The sequence below is a fragment of the Lactuca virosa genome, chromosome 9 (genome assembly GCF_052849685.1).
Source record: "Lactuca virosa cultivar CGN04683 chromosome 9, Lactuca_virosa_CGN04683_v6, whole genome shotgun sequence".
Taxonomy (NCBI): Eukaryota; Viridiplantae; Streptophyta; class Magnoliopsida; order Asterales; family Asteraceae; genus Lactuca; species Lactuca virosa.
In genome coordinates this window covers 297,403,541-297,427,642 of record NC_136434.1, presented here as the reverse complement: position 1 = coordinate 297,427,642, position 24,102 = coordinate 297,403,541, and the positions used below count along the sequence as shown (strand labels likewise).

General features: G+C 31.9%; 1 protein-coding gene across 1 annotated transcript; it reads right to left on the bottom strand.

Moving 5' to 3' along the window:
- Positions 1-20,337: 20,337 nt before the first annotated feature.
- Positions 20,338-23,732, bottom strand: LOC145136370 (calreticulin-like). The gene is made up of 12 exons (XM_079070493.1): positions 23,574-23,732; positions 22,735-22,842; positions 22,193-22,644; positions 22,003-22,107; positions 21,840-21,926; positions 21,680-21,737; positions 21,513-21,580; positions 21,328-21,423; positions 21,177-21,224; positions 20,934-20,963; positions 20,772-20,831; positions 20,338-20,594 (listed from the first exon to the last, which is right to left on the bottom strand). Exons 1-12 carry the CDS (start codon positions 23,674-23,676, stop codon positions 20,583-20,585), a joined length of 1,227 nt encoding a protein of 408 aa, XP_078926619.1. The 5' UTR covers positions 23,677-23,732; the 3' UTR covers positions 20,338-20,582.
- Positions 23,733-24,102: the final 370 nt, after the last annotated feature.

Sequence of the window (24,102 nt, the reverse complement as noted above, 5' to 3'; positions counted from 1 at the left end):
AATTGTCCCATTTCGACCCTTGAGTTGTACGCGGGGCGTACAACGAGGTACGCTTAGCGTACAAGTGATGAAGCGAGTATGCGGGGCGTACCTAATGGTACGCTTAGCGTACTCATACGAGGGTGTGATCAGGGTCCCGAATGTGTACACAGGGCGTACAGCTTCGTACACGGGGAGAACGCAATGATTAATGAAAACCCTAATTTTAGGGGTTGGCCACTATATAAGCATCCTTATGGACTTGAAACCCTCATTTCACCAGCCTCCTTTTCCCCTTTACCCTGCATTCGAACCCTAATCCCATCTTATTTTGGAGCTTAGAAGGCCATTTGGAAGAGTATTTTGGTGCTTGAAGGAAGGTGTCCATCCTTGAAGCTTCATTGAAGGAGTGAAGGCTTATAGATCCAGAACCTGATCATCTTTGGGAACTCATTTGAGGTATAAAGTCTTGAACTTGATGCTTATTAGCTTAGATCTCTTTTGGTTTGGGTTTATGGACCCTTTTAGTCCCGTTGATGAGATCTTATGAGTCCACATCGTTTTTGAAGCTTAGAGTTGCCACTTTTGGTGTTATTTGGATCCTTGAGTCATAAAGTTGTCATTTTTGAGGTTGAGATCAACCCATGCATGAGTTAGGGCCATTTTCATGGAAGTAGAATGTTATATTTTGAGTTTGGGTTCATTTGAAGCATGCAAAGTAACCAAGTTCGTGACTTTATGGGTCTAGACATTGATTAGGACTCATATATGTGGTTTGGACCTTTAGGATAAGCATTAAGTGCTTAATGTAAAAAGATGGCTTAATAGAAAAGTACAATGGGCATACAAGTCTGTACGTGCAGCGTACAAGCCAGCAAGCGAGTACGCGCTGGGTACAGCTGAGTACGCCCTGCGAACTCAGTCAGAGTGGCCATTGCATATTTGGGCCTCGGTTTAGGCCATTTCTTAGACTTTGTTGCTTTGGGCCATCTGAAATCAGGCTTTTGGACTAAGGATATGATTGGGCTTTAGGGTAAGTCCCGTTAGAGGGGTTTGGGCCCAATTTGGAAAATTAGGCCATAAGTGGGCCACTAGTGGGCTTTGGTAAATTATTTAGTGTTGGGCTATTTATATTGGGGTTTTAGGCCTTAGTCATGGATCAAATTAGGCCAGGGGTAAAATGGCCATTTTACCCCAAGTATGGAGTATTGAATGTTGATTGAGACCCAAGTATTGATTGGATGTTATTTTGTACTAATAGCTCGAGGATTCGTTAGGGCAGCAGCTAGGGATTTCTTTCTGTGAGATTCAGCATTTGAGGTGAGTTTCCTCACTGGGTTTAGCGGGTCTAAGGCACCAACATCGGCCCTTATTGATTATGTTAGGATGCTAGGAGTCTGCGTGACCCTTGCATGTGTTATGTGTTGCTATGTATACCGGGCGGGGCTCAATGCCAGGCGAGGCCTGAGGACCGGAACATATGCTAGTTTTATGATCATTATATGTGTTAGCATGACTATGTGATATTGATTATATGTGTATAGCGGGCGAGGCCCAGTGACAGGCGAGGCCTGAGAATAACAGATATGTAAACCGAGCGGGGCTCGATGCCGGGCGAGACCCGAAGTCGGGCGGGGGCCCACTATGTGATTTATTGTGTATGGTATGAGGTAGTTTGGGGAACTCACTAAGCTTTGTGCACACACCATTGGGATTCCACATATGATATTTTACTCTGATTTTTATGACATTTGATACATTGGATATTTTGAGATGTATGGATGATATTTGGAAATACTATTTTATCTATTTTAAAAATGAAATTTTTGTGACCATATTTTGGGATGTTACAAATCCATTTCATAGTTGTTATCCTTCTCCGAGAAAAACTTAATTGCTAGATCATCAAGACTAATTTTCAGGATATCTAGACCTTTCACGGTTTTAACAAACTTGCTCCTCGGAATTGGAAGAACACATGAATCAATCTCCGCTGGAAAAGGAGAGTCTTTGAGCCTTAAACGACGAAGAGGTTGGCAAGTTGTCGATTAAGGGTGATGAAGTTCCAAAATCGATTAACGCGGTGAGAATTGAGAGAATATTTGGTTGATAATGTTTAATGGGGTTTCTTGTGTTGATTTAGGGGATTAGGAGAGATAGAGATAGAGATAGATAGATAGAGAGAGAGAGTGTGTGTGTGTGTGTGTGTGTGTGAGAGAGAGAGAGAGGGAAAGAGACATGTCATTTCTTTTATAATAAACAAATAAATGATTAGACAATTAAGTGAGTTGTCGTTTTGGCAAGAAGGGGCTATTCGACCTAACAAAACCAACTTTGTTCCCTTAAAAGACACAGAAGTAACATAAGGGACTGAATGAGCAAATGTGAAATATATTAGGCCGTTACCCACAGATTACCCAAGGGTTGTGGGTGAAGGTCAATTTTTGTTGTAGTATTCATTGTAAAGTTATGTAGTATTCTTAGGAGTTAACAAGAGGATTCTATAAAGAGATGTAATCTTGTATGAATTTACAATGAGAACTTGTAAAACCAATTTGATTAGGTTTAGGGTTTAACGTTTATGGAGACGAAGATGTGAATCTATGAAGTAAACAAATAATAATAAATAAAGGCGGGGATAAGGACAGATGAGGTATCATTGGGTCCCCGATCCCGATATATATATGATACAATACAAATATAAGTTATATTATAATAATAATGGATTACATTGATTACTCGTGTATGAACTTTGCTTCAAAAAAGATGGTTGTAAACTTTAAGACAATGAAAGTTCTATGAATTTTGGATAATATCATTTTGTTTGTAGGATGTTTTTCATTAAATTTGGTCAATTAAAGTTTTTATCAATATAATTTTATGGATTTAGGTGCTATTAGTAATATGGGGTTGATTAGAGTTTATAATTATGTTATTGTAAATTTGTAATACATAAAAAAAATGTAATATTGTGATGACCAAAATCATCTATTTGCAACATTTTTGGCAAATTTTGCAAGGAATTTTCTAAATGCCCAATCCTATTTTGAAATCTAAATGCACAAGAAGTAAGCTCAGAGCAGAAGTAAATAGAAAAACATCAATAAGTATGTGGGAACTGGAAAGCAAACATAAACAAAAAGGAAGTTAGACCCTAAACTACATCGATACTAATCTGCAACTTTTATTTTAGACGTCTACGTTCTCCTATCTATGGTCATGTCCCCGAAGAGAACTCATTCTTATCTAACCTAGCATTATCTTCTCACTTCCTTCCCAGTCGACCTCTCTTCCTTGCACCCTTGACTGAGATCGTCTCCACTTTCCTAACCGTAGCATACAATTGTCTCCTATAGACAAGTCTTGGTTGTTTTATATTTCTTTTAAACAAACTCATCTTTAAAAGAAACAGAAAAAAAATATTAAACATAACCGCATAGAAAGCTCTGAATCCGAATTCAACCCCATTTATATCTCAACTTGACGACATTTATGATTCAAAATAACATAAAAATATTTTGAATTCTTGTCTCCTTCAGTTCCCCAACGGATTGTAGTCTTTTAAGGTAAATACATACACTCTAGACAATCAATTCAGCCCAACTCCTTAATGTGTCATATTCGTTCTTCCAAGCTACTAGATCTCACATGACACCATCCATCCAAGTTTTTAATCTTAGTTGAAGTGAACTTTTATTGGCATCTTGAAGACCTTTTCGGTCTCCCAGCCACTTTCAAATATTGCCTTTTAGCACTTGTAAATGTTTTTTTTAAGAAACTAAACGTTTATCAATTATCATCGGATCTTGAGACCAATCTTCTTTACTTCAAGTCGGTTCATATGAATCCATGAATGGACCATAGTGAGTAACCAATTATGTATGATAATGCATATGAATCGTGTGTGTGTGTATATATATATATATATATATATATATATATATATAGAGAGAGAGAGAGAGAGAGAGAGAGAGGAGAGTTCAATTGAGAAAAAAAAAGGTTGAGAATGAGAGAATCATTCTCAGCCACACATTTATTTTGCCGCAAAACACTTGGACGTACCGTCGGAAATGGATAACGGATAAATATGTGTTTTCCAACCAAACATGTTTCCTTAAACTATGTTAATCATTACCTTAATATACACAAAAACATACTCTTTTTTTGTTTTTTTTTTATTTTTAGAAAACCATTTTTATCGAAAAATTATTTTAAATATATCAAAATTCATAATTTTTTATTCTCTATAAATAGACATCCATATTGATATAGTTTTAAGATAAAATAAAAAAAAAAATTTAGAGTTTTAGCTATCGTTATTCATAAGTGAATAAAAATTTGATCAGATTTTTATTACAGTACATTCGTTATTCACTTATGAATAAAATGTATGCTTTTTTTATATATATAGTTTAAGTATCGTTCATATATGAATATGACACGTAATAAAGTTTTCTTATTTAAAATATATTTTTTACATCATCTTTCGTCATATATTATATTTATATATGAATAAAACGTGTAGTAATTGTCGTCATATTTTATATCATATATGAATAAAACATTTATCTATTTTTGTTACAGTTAATTTGTTATTCATATATGAATAAGTAGTATAAATGATACTTAAAATGTAAAAAAAATGAATTATATATTTTTATTCATAAGTGAATAACGAATGTACTGTAGCAAAAATCTGATGCATTTTTATTCACTTATGAATAACGATAGCTGAAAATATAAAAAAAATAAATTTTTTATTTTATCTAAAAAGTATATCAATATGGATGTCTATTTGTAGAGAATAAAAAATCATGAATTTTGGTAATTCGGAATTATTTTTAGATAAAAATAGCATCTTAAAAATTAAAAAATCGAAAAAAAAAAACTACGTTTGTATATATATTAAGGTAATGATTAGTATAGTGTATTCCTTATCCATTTATGCTGGTACAACGGAGATTTTTGCGGCAAAAATAATTGAGTGGTTGAGAATGATTCCCCCCATTCTCAACCTTTTTTATTTTCTTAATTGAACTTACCTCTATATATATATATATATATATATATATATATATATATATATATATATATATATATATATATATATATATATTCTTGGTCTTAAAATCTGTTTTTATTTATATCGTTTTAATTATGGTTTTCACACGCCATAATACTAAAATATGAAGTTCTATGGACATTTAGATTTATTATATTTAATAATCTTTTATGCCATTTTTGGTTGAACCTTATACTCTAGATATTTTCTGATTTCAAAACTAATTATATGGTTGTAATCGTCATAAATTACCGATTTCAATGATAAGTTTTTAACAATTTAGAACCCGTGAACAATAATTTTAATATATATATATATATATATATATATATATATATATATATATATATATATATATATATATATATATATATGCTTAGGTTATTTTGTTTAAAGTATCTATTGTGTTATTGTATGCATAATTGTGAGCCAATCAATTATCTTTATATATATTAAAACAGAAACCTGATGATGTCACCTTCAACAATCAGAATCATTCATTGGATTTCTTTGGTTGATTTCAACCCTTAGATCGTTCTTAATATTTCTGGGGATGCCATCCTAACAAAACAAATCTCTATTTATTTCCGTCTATCATAATTACTTCCCATATTCAAATCGAAAAATCAGCCACCAAAGACGGGAACTTAACTAACCATCATCATTATCCTAATTTTAAATTTTAAAAAATAATCCAAAAATGTCTACATTATCTATCCTAACTACATTTTGAAATTCAACATTTAAGGGATAAGATAAAAATGACTTTTATCTTATCCCTCCAAAACCAACTTAGATTCAATACATATATGACATATTCCACCAAAACCCATTTTTATTTTTCCTTCCACGCTCCTGCAAAAGGTGGGCTTTTATTGTGTTTTATCTATGTTTTTACCTCTTCGTTTATATTGATATTCACGATACTAAATCAATACTTCTTCCTTTCGCCTTCTATATGATAAGTGTTCATACTCATTTTTTTTGCTTTGTTGTTTTCTGTGAAATATATCAACATACTATGTATGTTTTGATTTGATACCATCCTACTTCCATTAATCCATAATTGCAGCCAACTATTATTTTGCAAAATACAATTAATGTTTATTTTTTTTCATGGTTAAGTATGCCAACCAAGAATGTCTATTTTAATTGAACAACATCATATTTACATTAAACAAAAACCTTGTGAATCTTTGAATTACTTTTTTCACTATATCTCATAATTATCTCTAATACTTTTCTATTTCTCATAGCACAAGCGAAATGACACATAACAGTGACAGTGAAATCGTCATTGATAAGCTTGCTGACATAGATGCCTCCAAAGAATCATGGAATATTCGTGTTCAAGTTGTCATGATTTGGAAACAGACATAGAAAAACAACCCAAACATGGTCAGCAGCTTGGACATGATTTTAATGGACCAGGAGGTAAGATTAAAATAATATGAAAAAAAAAACTTATGTTTTATTTTTGTTTCATATAATAATATTCTATATCACCTACAGGGCACTAGAATACATGCAACAATCAAAAAAAATCTCATAAATGCATTTCAAGCCCTCCTGGAAGAAGGAGCTGTAAGGCAAATCACTAACTTTGGTATGACCAGAAACGGAGGAGATTAAATGTTGGTTGCTCACAAGCATAAGATAAATTTCTACAAAACAACCAGAATTCGTGTATCAACTCCTTTTGTTGATAGGATCGATCCTTTTAATTTTGTGAGTTTTTATGATCTGACAGCTAGAAATTTTGACACTCGTGTTGCATTTGGTGAGTTTTTTTTCCCTTAACAGTTTTGCATTTATTATATTATATATTTTTTAACCAATTTATATTATAATAATTGATTCAAATTTACTTTTTGTAGATTTTATTGGTCAAGTTGTATCTACTGAACCCATGAGAGTGATTAAGGAGAATGCAAGGGAAACAAGGCTAATGAGTATTGTTGCACAAGATCTAAGGTACTTTTCTTTATTTTTCATTAATTTATCATGTTTAATATTTTATTCATATAACCCAAACAATCAATTATAGTGGTAGGAAAATGTAAGTTGCTTTGTGGGATGGTTTTGCATTGAAGTTGAACAGCTACATATCTGAACATCAAAATGAAAATGCTCCTGTGATCATCCTCCTACGTATGGCAAAGCTCAAGACTTGGGGTGGTAAGAATAATTATTTTTAGATGTCTATGCTCATTACATTAATATTTTATTTATAATATGAAATAATCTATTACTTCAATTGCTATTTATAGGTCAGCCACAAGTCGGTAACTGTTTATTTGGGTCGAGATTGCATATTAATGATGATATGCATCATATTTCAGAATTTAAAAAGGCGTATGTATTTGATGACTATGATATAATTATTTATTGTTTTATTTTTACTTATTCTTAATCAATAATTATTATTATTGTTGATCTTCTTCATTTATCCTTCTTATATGTAGCATTGTTGATATCGATTTGAATGTTGAGTCTTCCATTAATACTACACAACTTAACACAGAAACTATTGTGGCCAAGCCAGAAGATTACTACTTCCGTTTTCAAATCAAAAACATTGATGATATTCCGGATTACAATGAGGTATACTTAATATTATTCATATTTTTCCATTATATATAACAATTTTTTTAATGTGTGTGTGTGTGTGTATATATATATATATATATATATATATATATATATATGTATGTATATATATACATGTATGTATGTATTTTTACCAATCAGGAAATTAGTTTGTCTACCATTGTTACTATAATCGATTTCGATTTGGAGGAAGGATGGTATTCTTTTTATTGTCGTGACTGTTCAAAAAAGGTAACTAAAAATGGTGATGAATTCGGCAAGTGAGTTCATAATTTTACATTTGTAAACTTCTTGTCTCATGAATCTTTATTACAATGTTTCAATTTTTATTTCATTGTCCATTAACGTGTCATACAATAATATTTAGGGTAAGGGTCGTAATACGTGTTCAAGATGAAACAGGGTCTGCTTCTTTTTTATTGTTTGACCGTCATGGTAAAGATCTTATTCACCGCGGTAATCATTGGTTGATGGAAAAGATATCAAATGTAGCGTTATATTATACTATTCTATCAATTTGTACACACGACAAGTTAACTGTATATTGTTATTGCATTTTATTTTAATCGGGATTTATTAACTACTCACATGTTTTATTATAATATTCTTTAGGATCAAGGAGGCCAAAAGATCCCCGATGAGTTCAATACGATGCTTAATAGGAAGTTTGTTTTTAAAGTTCAGATTTCAAAGTTTAATCTCGAGAACAATTATCATGCCTACACCGTTCATAAGATGACTAATGATAAACTTGTAGTTGGTGCAGTTTTCAAACATTCACCTGCATACGAAGAAAACAGTATTCATTCTGATGGTACTTCTATCAACAAGTCTATTAAGGTAAAATTAAATTCATATAATTTAGCATTTTAACATTGTTAATAAACATTTATTCTTGATGCAGTGACAATATTAATGTTGTTAATTAACATTGTTTTATTGATTTGATACAGGAAAAGAGTGTTTCTATTAAAGGTGACAATATTAACGTTGTTGATCTTGATGCGGTGACACCGACAACTACTTCACTGAAACGCCCTATTGATATTGTTACCACCACTGAATCGTTTGAATGGTCTTCCTCAAAAGATGGTGTTGCTACTCATACCCTTAAGATTCCAAAAATGGAAAAACTCGAATAAATTTAGCAGCTATGATTATTTGACATTTATCATTGACGATTTTTCTTTGAGTTTTTATTATTTGCTTAAGGATTTCTTTGACAAGTACATTGTTTTCATTTTGAAGATTATGTTTGTTTTCATTTAATTATAACACGATAGTAGTCGTGTTATTTGAGACAATTTTATAATTATGTTGAATTCTTTTTATGAATTTTAACTTTTACATCTTTTGATATATTTTCGCCTCAACTTATGTTACAAACTATGTTGACCAAGTCTATTATTGTCAATTTGTTTTAAGTTTAAATAACAAACTATGTTGACCAAGTCTATTATTGTCAGTTTGTTTTAAGTTTAAAGGTAATATCCTTAATCTTTGGCTTAAGTCAATGAGTTTGTTATTCCACAAACAAGATTTTATAACAATAATTTTTTTATTGTTCGTAACAAACTATGTTGACATGCAATTCTATAAAAAAACAAAAATAGCATACCTGCAATGACAAACAAATAATTGAATAAAGTACATGGCTTTTCCAAATGAAATGTGTCTTTAATAAGAAAATGAAAATACATTGTCTTAATTTGTACACTTTTCAAAGTAAAATGCTTACATAATAAACAATATGTAGTAGGGGCTGTTTGGTATTAAATGTAAAGTCATGGATCTAATTTGGTAAATAATATATTCTTGGGCACAATATGTAGTAGGGGCTGTTTGGTATTAAATGTAAAGTCATGGAGCCGATTTGGTAAATAATATATTCTTGGGCTGTTATAAAAATTATCATTTTTCCAAACTAACCATCAACATTAACCTAATTTTAATTTTTAGAAAATAATCCTAAAATGTTCAACATTATCTATCCTAACTACATTTTGAAATTCAACATTTAAGGGATAAGATAAAAATGACTTTTATCTTATCCCTCCAAAACCAACTTGGATCCAATACATATATATGACATATTCCGCCAAAACCCATTTTTATTTTTCCTTCCACGCTCCTGCAAAAAGTGGGTTTTTATTGTGTTTTATCTATGTTTTTACCTCTTCGTTTATATTGATATTCACGATACTAAATCAAAATTCTTCCTTTCTACATCCCTCTATAGCAGTAAACAGTTGTTAGCTTGGTTAATCAAAGGCAAAAAGGTACGCATTTCATTGTTTATACTTATTTTTCCGTGATTTATAGTTTTTAATTAGGTTTATTTTATTTACATTCAAAAGTGTAATTGTGTTCATTTAAATAGATTTGTGTCAACAAAACGCATATAAAAAACTAACAAAAAACAAATATATAAAAGTTCATTATAAACCAAAAATACAAAAATAATGCAAGTCCACATACTTAAACAAAGTCCATAATTCATACTTGAAAAAAAAATTGTAAACTATCTATATTTGTTAACCAACTTTAATTCGTTATTTTCTTCACCAATATCCTTTAATTTCATTCTTTGTATAATCATTTTTTATGGTATGTTATGATATCCATTTATGCATTTAATCTTCTCTCCAACTTTATGTACTTCATCTTACATTTTACAGTATACAACATATATGAATACCAACATTTATTATGGCGTGAATGTACAGTTTTACGTTTGACTGTAAACATTCAGTTCGGTTGTCCAAACAATGATTTCGAAGAGACAAAATCATTTACTGATTGGATTCTTAAAATTGGTGAAGGTACTATCGGTGGTCCTAATGATGGTGAAGTTGAAGTTGAATTTCCAGAAGATGTGATCGTTCCCTCTACGGGTGACCATATTCATTCAATTGCATCCTGCATTTATTCATCTTTTCAGAACCATCTTGATGATCCATCGTATTTTCAAGATAAAGCTATTTTGGTCCCTACTTACATGTTAGAATTGATGAAAGATGTAACATCCGGTTTACCAGGTATATTGTTTTGAGTATTTAATTCAAGGATTTTGGAGGGAATCAACGAGTTGGTGCCTCAACTCGTCGAGTAGGGTCACGACTTGGTGACGTGGTTAATGAATGGACTCGACGAGTCGAAGAGATGGCTCGCCGAGTCAGCGCTGTAGGCAGAAACCTTAATTCTCTCGGGCCTGGGCCTATTTAAAGGCACTTATAGCCTCCTTGACACCCCCATCAGTGTCATTCGTCACTTGATAGAAACCCTATAGTCATTGGTGAGCAAGAGAGGGAAAGGGGCTCATTGGAGGTCATTCCTTGGGGAGAAGACCAAGGGTGTTGCAAGGATCAAGAAGAGAGCTTGTGGATCTATTTCATCCCCATCTTCAGCTTCAGATCAAGGTATGAAGCCCATACCTTTCCTGTCTTATTGAATTGATCTTTTGAGTATGAGAAATTAGGGCTCATATCACTTTTGGTGGGGTTTTGGGTGCATCAAACCCCCCTCTTCTGAGTATGCCATAGATCTGGATCTTGTATGATCCAGAGAGTCAAAAAGTAGGAAGCCATTGTTGTGAAAACATGAGGTTTTGAAGTTAGGAAGCTTTAATGGAGTCTAAATGGCATATAGAGCAAAATATGCTATGCATGGATATCAAGATCGGACCTTTATGTGACTTTTGGGTATTAGGAGGTCAGATCTATGAGTTAGAGTTACAGATATGACCTCAGGTGGTTGAATGAGAAATTCGATGGAGCCAACTCGCCGAGTCCATGGGATGACTCGACGAGTCGTAGCGGATGTGACCTAGTAGCCTGGACCCAGTGTTAACTCAGCGAGGTGGGAGTCAATTCAGTGAGTTGAGTGAACCCTAGGATGAACGTGGAGAATACGAGTGGACTCGACGAGTCACAGGTGTGTACTCGGCGAGTCAGGTCGACCTTGACTGTTGACTTAATCTGGTTTTCTGTTGACTTCCTGGGTGGGTCAATAAGAGGCAGGAAGGACCAAGGAGGGGTAAAATAGACTTTTACCCATCCCAAGGGTAAGAAAAGGGAAAAGAGGACTTAAGGAGTAAATGAGTAATAAAGCGGATAATGATTGAAATGCTTGTCTTATGTGTTAGGCGGAGAATAGTCCAAGATTTCCGAGTGCTTGTCGGTTACTGCTAGTCGAGGTGAGTCTTCTCACTATACGTTACCTAGAGTGGTATTTGTGTGTGACCAGATGGTCTTATGTTCTTGCCTGAGATATGCATTTTATGTGTGATATGTGTTGTATGATGTGATATTTAGACCGGACCAGAGGGTCCAACGAACTATGCTATATTATGACCGGACCGGAGGGTCCAACGAACTAGAGACCGGAGGGTCCTCACTTAGACCGGACTGGAGGGTCCAACGAGTAATGAGACCGGAGGGTTCTCATCCAGACCGGACCAGAGGGTCCAACGAGCCGTGGGACCGGAGGGTCCCACTGAGACACATCGGGCCGGAGGGTCCATCAGAGTTATAGCCTCGAGTGGCTAATATGTGTATGTGGTATTTTGGGGAGCTCACTAAGCTTTGTGCTTACCGTATTATGTGTTTCAGGTTTCTCAGGATCGCGGGACGGCACCGGCTTGATTGTACACACCAGAGAATGAGTTATGTTTTGAGGATCCTGGATTATTAATGGAGTTGTGTTTTGTAATTTGAATAAATGAGATTTTTATACAATATGCTATGAAAAGTATGCGATTTTAAAATGAAAATTTTGTTTGAAAGTTTACGGTGTTACAAAAGATGAAGGGAAAAAATATTTGAGTTCAGATTCCTTATGTGAGACCGAGACATAAGATTCTTTTGAGGAATCAGTATACTCTCCGGATGTGTTGAACGCTTTTAAGGCCTCCAAAATTCCCAACCATAAACTTATACTAAAAAAAGGTGTTCCGGTCATGTTGCTTCGTAATATCGACCAAACCAGAGGACTAAGCAATCGTACTAGATTACAAATCGTAAGGCTTGGAAGACACATCATTGAAGCATGAATCATATCTGGTAGATTTTTTAACGAGACTACTTATATACCTCGCATGAAGTTGACCCCATCCGATAAAAAAATTCCATTCCGTTTTCAACGTAGGCAATTCCCAATAGCAGTTTGTTTCGCTATGACCATTAACAAAAGTCAAGGACAGTCATTATCAAATGTTGGATTATACTTGCGTAGACCTGTCTTCACCCATGATCATTTATATGTAGTTATTCCTCGTGTAACAAGCAAAAAATGTTTAAAGGTACTCATATCTGACGAGGAAGGTCGTTTAACTAATAAAACAAAAAACGTTGTCTACCAAGAGGTCCTGCAACGTTTATAGTTATTTATCGATTTCAGTGTTTCTTCTTCACCTTTCAATAATACCAATAGCTATAAACTTTATTTTATAATTAGTATGCAATATATATAAATGTTTTGATAATTTTTTTAATACGTTCCCCCGCGTTTAACGCGGGTTATAATCTAGTTTAATTTCTAAAAGAAAATGATTAAGATTAAATTGATATACAATAAATGAAAATGGCTCCTCATTTAAAGATAACGGATGAATAAGGGTATAAGTGTACATTGTCCTCTCCATTAAAATAGGAAACTGAATATATTGATGAAAACTACCCGCATAATCCCTATAACATCGCATGCACCCGGATTCCACTACCCTCTGTATCGGAACACAAAATCAAACTATATCTTCTCTACTCAACCCAAAAAGCGGTAGATTTTGTTGTATATGTTATATAAAGTGACTGATTCTTGAAGATTATTCACAGAAATTGCGTTGTGATCGTTCGAAGTAAAAGAAATTGCAGTGCAATGAGGAGTACAAGGACGACTTCTTTCAAATCGAAATTTAAGAACACACAAGAAACAGTGTTGAATCTAGATGAAGACGATGATGATTTCATCGCTCCGCCTATAGGTAATCTTTTTTTATAAATTTTTTTTAAGGTAATCGTTTGAATACACAACATTCTTTTGGAATGTTCTACCAATGAATTATTTGCATGTGGTTTTTTAGCTGGTTTAAGTAAAATAGAACGAAATAGTTTAAAAAGGGAGTATTTTTTATTAGGGTTTTATGAAATTGGGGATTTAAAACTCGATAAATTTTTTGGATTTTAACAGATATGCGAGAGATGTTTTGCAAAAAAGGGTTTGTGATTGTTTATTATGTTATGTGTTTTAAAAGCGAAAAAAGACTATTTTTTTTGGTAATATGTTGTCGGGTTTTGTAAAGTTCATATGAAATGCATTCTTCCAGAATATGAACATATTTAAAATCTTTTCTTTTAGGGTTGGTAGTGTTGTTTGTGTTTGAATTTTTTAAGAATTTTCAGTTAAGTTTTTAAAAACTTTCATAAAACTGTCATGTGTTTGATGTTCATGTAGAATTTTTGAAGATACTGTTGAATTGTTTTTATTTTTTTTTTTCGTTTTTTTGAAGAAATAAATATTTTTTTATTTGTAGTTTTAATCTTGTGATTTTGATGGTTTACTTCATTTGTATATACTGTATGAATCTTATTCTCATAGAATAAGAGTAAGGTTTTGTGTTTATATTCTTAAAGAATGGGAACATGTTAAGTGTGTATAGGGGTTATATAGATTGCAGTGTGACTGGTTAATCTGCTAATTGCTAGTAAGTAATTGAATGTTTTTTTTATTGTTGTGAGTGTGGCTGATTTACTTTAATTGTAATACTATTGGGGATTAATTCTCATAGAAACAGAATATGGATTTGTATTGCATTCTTATAGAATGAAAACATATACAGTACTGATATTGGATATATATATTTAATTATGGCTGCTTAAATTGAAAACTACTATTAATTAACTTTCATCATTTGATTGATTAGTTGTTGCAGAACCTGATCCAGAGCCAGTTAATGTTGATACTACAAGGCAAACAATTTTGAGAAGGAACTATCGTACCAGATCAACACCCGTGAAAGAGAATATCAGTTCTCAACCAACAGGTAGATTTAATTTATTTGGTTTATGAAGAAAAATAACAATAATTTTATAACATGTTGATAGCCAATATGTATCTTTTGTTACTTACTGAAGCAGAAGGTGTCGGAAGTGAGCAAATTGATACAAATATTGTTGGATCAAGCAAAACAAAGAAACAGAAGAAAAAAACTTCAAGATCAGAACATCGAAAGAACAATGTAGATTCTGGAAAATCAGGTGAGATCATTATTGCTTGTAATTAATTTATTTTTAGAATATACTTATGAGACTGCTAATATAAAATTAATTATTGTATTCAGGTTCTAGTACAATTTATTTCTAGGTGTACAATATAATTATGATATGGCTAGTATTATGTTTAGTATTCTATTCAATTTGTAGTAGACAGTGAGTAATTATGTTTGTGTGATTCAACAGATGTTAACAAAGATAAAGAAGAGACAATACCAAGTGATAACACAGTTGTTGGAAGGATGAAAAGGAAAGGTTCTGCGAGAAGTACACCTGTTAAGGATAATAAGAGATAAGAAATCCTCGGAAGCAAGTGGTGAAAGGAAAAAACCAAGAAGTTTAAATGAGTTACTTATGGAGAGTATGAGTGGGTCAAAGAAAAACAATGAAAAGACAAAATTTGGTGTGGAAATGGAAGATAAGGAAAATGTTGTAAAGAGAAAAAAGGTAGTGAATGATGCACATTCAAAGAAATCTCCAAAGAGAAAGAATGGAAAAATAGGGCATGAAAATGTTAATATCAAAACAATGGAGGGGAAGGTCAGAAAAGTAAGCAAGGACCATCCAGAAGGGTATAGAAGACTTGCAACTAGGTAATGTCCCCTGCACAGAAAAATGGGATTGTGTCTATGAGTTTTGGTTCACTTCTGAACATTGATAAGACTTCGATAGATAAGACTTCGAAATATAATAAATTCCATAGATAAGACTTCGAAACATCCTGCGTTTTAAATTAGACTTTTAATTAATTTATTTAGCAAACTTGAAAAAAAAATTATTTTGTATGAATTTACAAATGATTATTGATTTATTATGGAATAAACGCATATACTAAGAAATCAATGTATATACCAGACTGTTATTCTGTGAGAATATTTGAAACAAGATTTACAAAAAAATTATTTTCCACACATTTGTTCTGTATATTCTAATACAACTTAACAGAGACATAATTATACCACGGTCTCATTATACCACAGTTTTGTTCTGTAAGAATATATGTAATAAGAATTACACTAAATGTAGTTTGCTCATGTTTGATATGTATATTCACTACAAATTAACATTCTGGAAGAATTTGATAATAATAATTCTAACGAAATCTTTGATTAATCATTAATTAAGACGAATTTGTGAACACTTATTCTATACGAATAAAAAAAACAAAATGAATTAAAAAACAAACATTAAATTGTGTTTTTGTTTATTCTGTTTATTGTAATAAACATTTACTTTCTAATACTTTTTATAACCATCGTTCTAACAGAATGTTTACATATAACATTATGTATAACACAATTTACGAATTATTCTATACAAATATGACAACAAAAATACATTTACAACAACATATATGTAGGCATATGATAAATAACAAAATGTATGGAATTTTAATCAAACTCAAAATGAAAATTATTAATATTAATTGAATGAAAACATAAACTTACAAGGATAAACCCCTAAAATTCATGAATCCATATCTTTATTATACTTAAATAAAACTCCATAAAATCCGATAAGACTAAATTGAAAACATTATTCAAATCCTAAAATATCTTGACGAAATAACATCTACTGTCTCTTGACCCTTGCTTGAGGACAGTTCCTCCTATCATGACCAAGACCAAAACAAATCCCACATCTTCTTAATTTCTTCCGATCTTGATTCACTTGGGATTGTTTGACATTCCGACCATTGTTATCAGAAAAGTCCTTGTTATTATTATCAATATTATCTTTGTTTTGAAAAACACAAAACTAAATTTCATCAATGAAATATCATAAGAACAAATATGATATGAATCTGATGAAGGATTAATATCAACTATGAATATAACAAAACTGAATATGCATATGAAAAACGATTAGTCAACACTATAAAAATAAAAACGTGGATGAACAACATACTTCCATTAAAGAAATATCAGAATAAGAGAAATGATATGAAGATGATGAACGATGAATCTGCAATCGAATAAAACGTATATGATGCATATATATATATATATATATATATATATATATATATATATAATATTTTCCTTGATAAGATCCATATTTAATAGCCTGATATTTAGGAATTTGATTGATATCATTCAACATTTAATTAACTCGGAAAAATATAAATTATATATTAAGATTACATTAATACCCTTTAAGAATGATTGGCCCATAATTATGCATACAATAACACAATAGATACATTAAACATCTGAACCTATCTCTCTCTCTCTCTCTCTTTCTCTATGTGTGTGTGTGTGTGTGTATATATATATATATATATATATATATATTGTCTTTATAATTAATTGAAGCTGCTTAATCTGATTTTCTATCATAACTTTTTATGTAATACTCGGTTTAAATCTAAATATATCATTGAGACCATTTCATTTTTATCTACTTATCTACATATTGATACAATTTTTTCTAAGTCCTACATATGTAACACATTACTCATTTTCGGTCTAAAGAATCTGTTTTTATATATAAAACTAGAAAGGTTACCCCCGCTACGCGGGGACCAGAAGTTTTCAATGTTGTTTCCGAATTGATAAATATGACAGACATAGAAAGTGCAAGGATGAAAAGTCCGGGCTTTGCCCCGGACAAAAAATGTAAAAGTTTTGACTGTAAGGACCAGAAGTGTGAAAATGGCTAAAGAATTAAAGGGGTAGGAATTAGCAACTTTTTAGAAAAGGGATCAAAGTTGTCAAACCGTTAACGTTTTGTAGCCAAACTTTAAATATTAAAAGGTTCCAAAAAAGTGTAAAAATATTGATTGCAAGGACCAAAAGTGTCAAAATGGGTAAAGAATAAAGAGCAAAGTTGCCAAAAAAAACATCCAAATTTAGTATTCCTAACTTCTAACAATAATACAGGGACCAATTCTACCAAAAAAATGGGAAGTTGAATGGAACACAAACAAAAGGACATGAATAAATTAATTAAAGAAGTACAGGGACCGGATATGTAAATCAATGGACCAAACTTGGACAAAGTATCCCAAGTTTACTATTCATTTCTTCCACAACTTTAATATATATATAATAATGTGTTTTTCGTACATCATATGGTTGACATGTACGGTTTCACGGACATTTAAATCCATAATAATTTGATAACATGCATGTGATTTTCCACCGACCAAAGATACTCAAAATATTGTCCGAAAGTAATTGAAGCATTGTGATTGTCATAATCCCCAAGCCAACAACAAATCCATATTCTAATAAATAAATAGTGTTAATCTCCTTTTGCCAAGTGTCACTCTAATACAACTTCTCATTAATATTATGCCATGTGTCATATAAGATATATTAGGCAACTCATTTCAAAATTCAAATTTACATTTTCTAATTATATGTTAAATTTGAAATTATAATAACTTTAAAATTTTGATATATCTCTTAATTAATAGTTTATTTAAAATGATTTAATTAAAATAATTGATTAATAATTATAAATTATTATTATGAAAGTTTAATTAATTTTATAACTCGTGGTTACCACGGGTTATAAACTAGTTTTTCATAATAAATCTCAATGCATAATATCAGGGAAATCTCCAGAAAAGTCCTAAAATTTTACCCTAATTTACGAAAAAGTCTCAAACTAAAATTTGTTTACGAAAAAGCATGAATTACTGGTAAAAATTGCGATTTGACCCCTTTTTTTCCGGTTACCGGTTTTATTACTTACATGTTTCACTAAAGTCCTATTATTTTACCCTAATTTGCGAATAAGTCCCAAAATAAAATTTACTGATGATTTGGCCATTTTCTTCTGGTAACATATATTTTATCGGTTTCATTGCTGATTTAGACACCTAGTCATTAAATTAGCTGATAAAATGAATACGATGGGTTATATAATATCACATTTACTGTAAAATTTGATATTCATCTCATCGGCTCATTTGTGACTATGTATCTACGTCAGCAATGAAACCAATAAAATATGTGTTTCCAAGAAAAGAGGCCAGAAAATGAGTTGATGTCTGATGAGATGGATATATTGGGTTACATAAGATTAGATAGACAATTTGATAGTTCTTATAAACGTAAAAAATAACGCAATTATTGTTAGTTTATGTAATTATTGTAGTATTCGTTGGATGCATTTTATGTTCCAAAAAGATATACAATACATCAGGATATCAAGTTTTATGCTAAATATAGCATTATATAACTCACCATATCCATCTCGTCATCTTATTTTATGACTAGGCGTTCGGGTCGGCAATGAAATCGGTAAAATGTATGTTACATAGAGCAAAGGGCCAAATCATCAGTAAATTTTATTTTGGGACTTATTCGCAAATTAGGGTAAAATAATGGGACTTTAGTGAAACAGGTAACTAATAAAACCGGTAAACCGGAAAAAAGAGGTCAAAACACCATTTTTACCGGTAATCCATGTTTTTTCATAAACAAAAGTTAGTTTTGGACTTTTTCGTAAATTATGGTAAAATTTTAGGACTTTTCTGGAGATTTCCCTTTTCATCTTCAAGAACAATTCCACAAATTCAAAGAATTAAATTGAATTACGAAAAGCACACAATTATAGCAGGGAGATTAAACTTATGGTTCCTAATTGTTTCTTATGATGTTTCTAACTTCTGAGATTAAACTTATAGTTCGTCGTTTTCGTGATGGATCGTGGTTGCTCCGGTGGCTGATCTGGAAGCTCTCCACGACCATTGTCGTGGAGAGTATAACAGATGGTCTTAGGGATTTGGGGGGAAATACGACCAACGTAGCAAAAGGGTTTTTAAGATTAAAGGGTATTATGGTCTATTCAATTTTCATTTTAATTTTAAAATTTTAAGAATATAGGAAAAGGATTATTAAATGTTAAAAACTATTAAAAAAATAAATTTGGGCAAATCCGATATTTTAAAAGATTAACAAGGATAAATACGATATTTAGAGTTTTGGTCGGACAAATACGATATTTAGATGTTTACTAAGGACGTATATGAAATTCTCCCAATTATCCAAATTCATTTCCCAAGTTTCTGTTCTATATCTTTTTGGCATATTAATTTTTTTAGAAAGGCTAACATACTCAAAGTCTAAATCCTACATAACTTGAAGTCTCAAGAAGCCAGTGGGCCTTTGATTGGCATATTATATAGGCAGCCATCATCACCATCAAAAGCATGTCGATAGCTTTTTTGATGCTGATGTATTATGACATTTATTAGTTTCATAGTTAAAAGAGAAAAATATAATCTTTTGTATAATTGAACACAATAGAACTTTAAATTATGCCTTGCTTTTTACACAGTTCTCCTCTTTTGATACTTTGAAAATATATTTATTATTTGTAGTTCGAAATATCTCAAGTGACCAAAAAGAAAATACAAAAATAGATTTACATTAAATCATATTAGATAAAGTGATAAACATAAGCTGAGGTAATTAGATGGCTATTCCATTCCATTCCATTCAATTCCAATTCCAATCCACCACAACAGTTTCCAATAAAATTCCTGTAGTTAATAGAGACCAATGGAATTCTCAATTCAGGGTTCAGAAAATCTCATCTGCATTACATTTCCAGTAGTTTATAATCTCTATTAAAAAAAAAGTCCTAGAAACTCAACTTAAAAGTAAAATAGTAAAAAAATCTTAAACTCTAACTGCTGAAAGCCTCTTCTATAGCTCATCCTGCATACATAAATAAATACAAAAAATAAGAATGAGAATCAGTGTGTAGACAAAAAGAGACATATGCAAGAAATAGCACTATACTTATATTTATTTATTTATTACAGTATTGCCCTATCAAAAGGGGCTATAATAAACAAATGAATAAAATTATATTTGCTATTTCATCATAATTACCTTAACATCGTTTTCATCAGCCTCTTCCTCATCTTCTGGTTCAGCATCATCATTATCAGCCTGAAAAATAAAAAAATAAAACATAACATTTAACAAATTTAAAATCCAGAATTAAAAATTAAAAATAATAATCATAATAAAAGTTGTCAGAGAAAGGCTTACATCAGAATCAGCCGGATCATTCTTTGATTCCTAAAAGGAGGACAAAAAAATAAAGAGTTATGGAAAAGAAAAAAGCATATTAAAAAAAGTGGGTAAATGCAAGAAAAAAGCATTATACTTTGATAAAAAAAATACTCAATTATAGCAGTGAAAATTGCTTAGTATTTGAATAAGATTCTATAATTTGGTAGATTTTTTTTAAGTATATGAAAGTAAGAAACAATGAACAGAAAGATTTGATACCTCTTCCTCCTTTTTCTTTTCTAGCTCTTCAAATGCTGCCTTTTCAGCCTAAAAAAAAAAAGAGAATTAAGCATAATGAGACTTATAAAATATTTAATATAAAGAAGAAACCAGAAAAAAGACTAAAAGACTTATATAAAAAGCAACTTACATCTTTTTGTTTTCCCCATGTTTGTTCAGCCACTTGTTTGGCATATTCAGGAACATCACATATCAAGACATTGTCAAAAAGAGTTCCAGATTTAACCTGTAAAAAAAATAAACATCGCATTTATTTCAGCATTCAATCAAAAAAAGATAACAAAATTGCATTCAATACAATTATAAAATAATTACCTGCCACAACTCAATGCCAACATACTTCAACTTGGGGAAAACATAGAGATCAGGGTCATCTTTAAAATCTACATTTCATATAAAAAAGAAAAAGAAAATCAGTGTCAATAAAAAAAACATAAAGAATCAGAGATTGAAAACAACTTGAAAGATGAAAGAGCAAAAACCTGGGTTGTCAATCATGGGTGCCTTCCACTTTCCTTTGTAGTTGGGGTTCTTGATTTTCTTCAAATGGAAAACAGTTTTATAACATATGTTAATTACTTACTGATTGATATATAATGTTATAAAAATGTGCATTTAAAATTAAAAAGAAAAAACACAAACCTTTGCCTTCCATGGACCCTTGTAATCAGGGTTTGGAATAGTTGGAACAGTCCACTCACCATCTTCCTCATCATCCCAATCTTCTGGCTGCAATTTTAGCTCATTATAATCAAAAACTAAATAATCAAAAATATAAAATTGATTATGGAAATTGAAATTAAACCTTTTTGGCATCAGGGTCTGAAATCTCCTTTGGGATGTCATCATAACCATCAGGCTTCTTGTCTTCAGGGTCAGGGATGAATTCCTTCTCATCCCAATCTTCAGGCTGCAAATTAATTTAGAATTGACTTAGTATTAAAAGGGAGGGGGGACTTAACTTTGAAGAAAGTCAAGAAACAAAGTACAATTACCTTTTTAGCCTCGGGGTCCTTTATCTGTTTTGCTGGAAGAAGATCCCAATCAGAGTACAAACTTCCTGTTTGTTTCTCAACATTATCAATTGAGATGGTGTAGGTGGCATCAGGGCGAAGGACAAAGGTATAAACATGTGAAAGTTGATCAGTTTCACAAGGAACATCTTTCTTGATCAATTTGTTTTCTCCATTGTATGTAAGAATTGCATGAACCTTCTTTGTTGCATACCCACAAATATCAGGTCCAAACATGATGCTGTATGGGGTATCACCACCAAATTTCTTTTGATCAACATCACCACTCAGCAACTTCATGTAGCCACCACCACAATCGAGCTTCTGTTCATGCTTAACAGAAAACTGGAAGACTAAAGTTTTATCCTTGTTGCTGAATTCAGGGTACTCAGCTGAAATTGCATAAAATCTGTAGTCTTCACTGGTTTGGATACCTATGACCAGATAGAAAGAAAGAAAAACAGTTTGTGACACCAAGCATAAACTTATATATACAAGCCTTTACATTGTGTAAAAGGGCTTACCTTTATCATCGGCATCTCCATTCCATTTACCAGAAGTGTAATTCCACTCCCCAGCCATGTTCTCATCTTTCTTCCAGTCAGATTTTACCCACCTGCTTTCCCATCCATCTGATGGCAAACATTAAATCAGATGTATTAGATAAACAACCAAAAAGTATGTAATGTAAAAAAATAGCTACATGAACCATGAATGTAGAACTTATTTTGAAAACCAACTATATTCTGCAGAAGCCATATGGGGAAAGCTGGAAATTATGAATACGCTGAAGATGTTTTTTTCTCATAAATATGTCCGAAGGATCGGGGTACTAGAGTGGAACTGTTACCATCACTAGAAACAGTAATCAATGTCTAGGGATGGGCGTGATTGACTTGTTGATCTATCATAGAAAAACAGAACAGATCCATCTATATATAGCCTTGATCCAAACACACCTAAAAGAGCGATGTGTACCATTTATAATTCTGTTCAGAACAACAGCATTGACGATCGTGCATAACAGCAATCTCTCACAATGACCAAAAGCAGAAATACTATGCTAAAACCAGACTAAAAATAACAGATATCATCAGTTCATTTCGTCACTCTTTCAACATATCAAATTGACGCTTAAACACTTCTTCAGTCTGCTAACGGTTTCAAATTAGATAATTCACTCCAATCTCGATTGATATACCAATTATTCTCATCGATCAACTACAAACTTACATATCTAACATAGACGGAATAGATCAGGTCATCCTAAGCAAATCGGACTAATACAAGTTTATACGAACTGAAACGTCGATATAGATTCAAAATGCAAGCAAATTCATAACGATGTTCATTGAAGACTTACCATCGAAGCGCTCCTCAAAGAACACTTTAGCAGAAGCGATCGAGAAGAGCAGAAGTAGAGCTAGAAAGGCTAGAGAAGTAGGGTTTAACTTCCGATTAGCCATCGCTACACAGAGTGTGTGTGTGTGATCACGAGATAGAGAGCGGGGTTTAAATATGCGGACTTCGTCTTTGGTAATGACGTTTGGATCAGCGTTGAGTTTTCGAAGAAACGGATCCACGTTGGAGCATAAAACTACGTGGACGAATAATAGATGAACACGTCATGTGTTTGTGTCACAGGTGCCACCTGGCTATCGTTGATTGGGTATTACTACGAGCCGGCTACTGAAGAAGTAGAGTAGATTTTACGAAATTAGATATTTACGAGATTAGCCCTTTTGTTTAACGATTTGGCAATTATGACATATTTATAATTATTTACGAGAATTTATTTATATAGAAAATAGTAAAAAAATTTCGGTTCTTATTTATTAGGGTTTGATGTGAGTAAATTACATGTTATTTAGGAAAAAACAAGGTTAACCGGT

Excerpts from the sequence above, each read along its gene's own strand:
- LOC145136370 (XM_079070493.1), bottom strand. The coding sequence starts at position 23,676 with ATGGCTAATCGGAAGTTAAACCCTACTTCTCTAGCCTTTCTAGCTCTA. Across the intron at positions 22,645-22,734 it reads TGGAGATGCCGATGATAAAG|GTATCCAAACCAGTGAAGAC; the intron begins GTAAGCCCTTTT and ends ATCTGGTCATAG. Across the intron at positions 20,964-21,176 it reads AAAAGAAAAAGGAGGAAGAG|GAATCAAAGAATGATCCGGC; the intron begins GTATCAAATCTT and ends TCCTCCTTTTAG.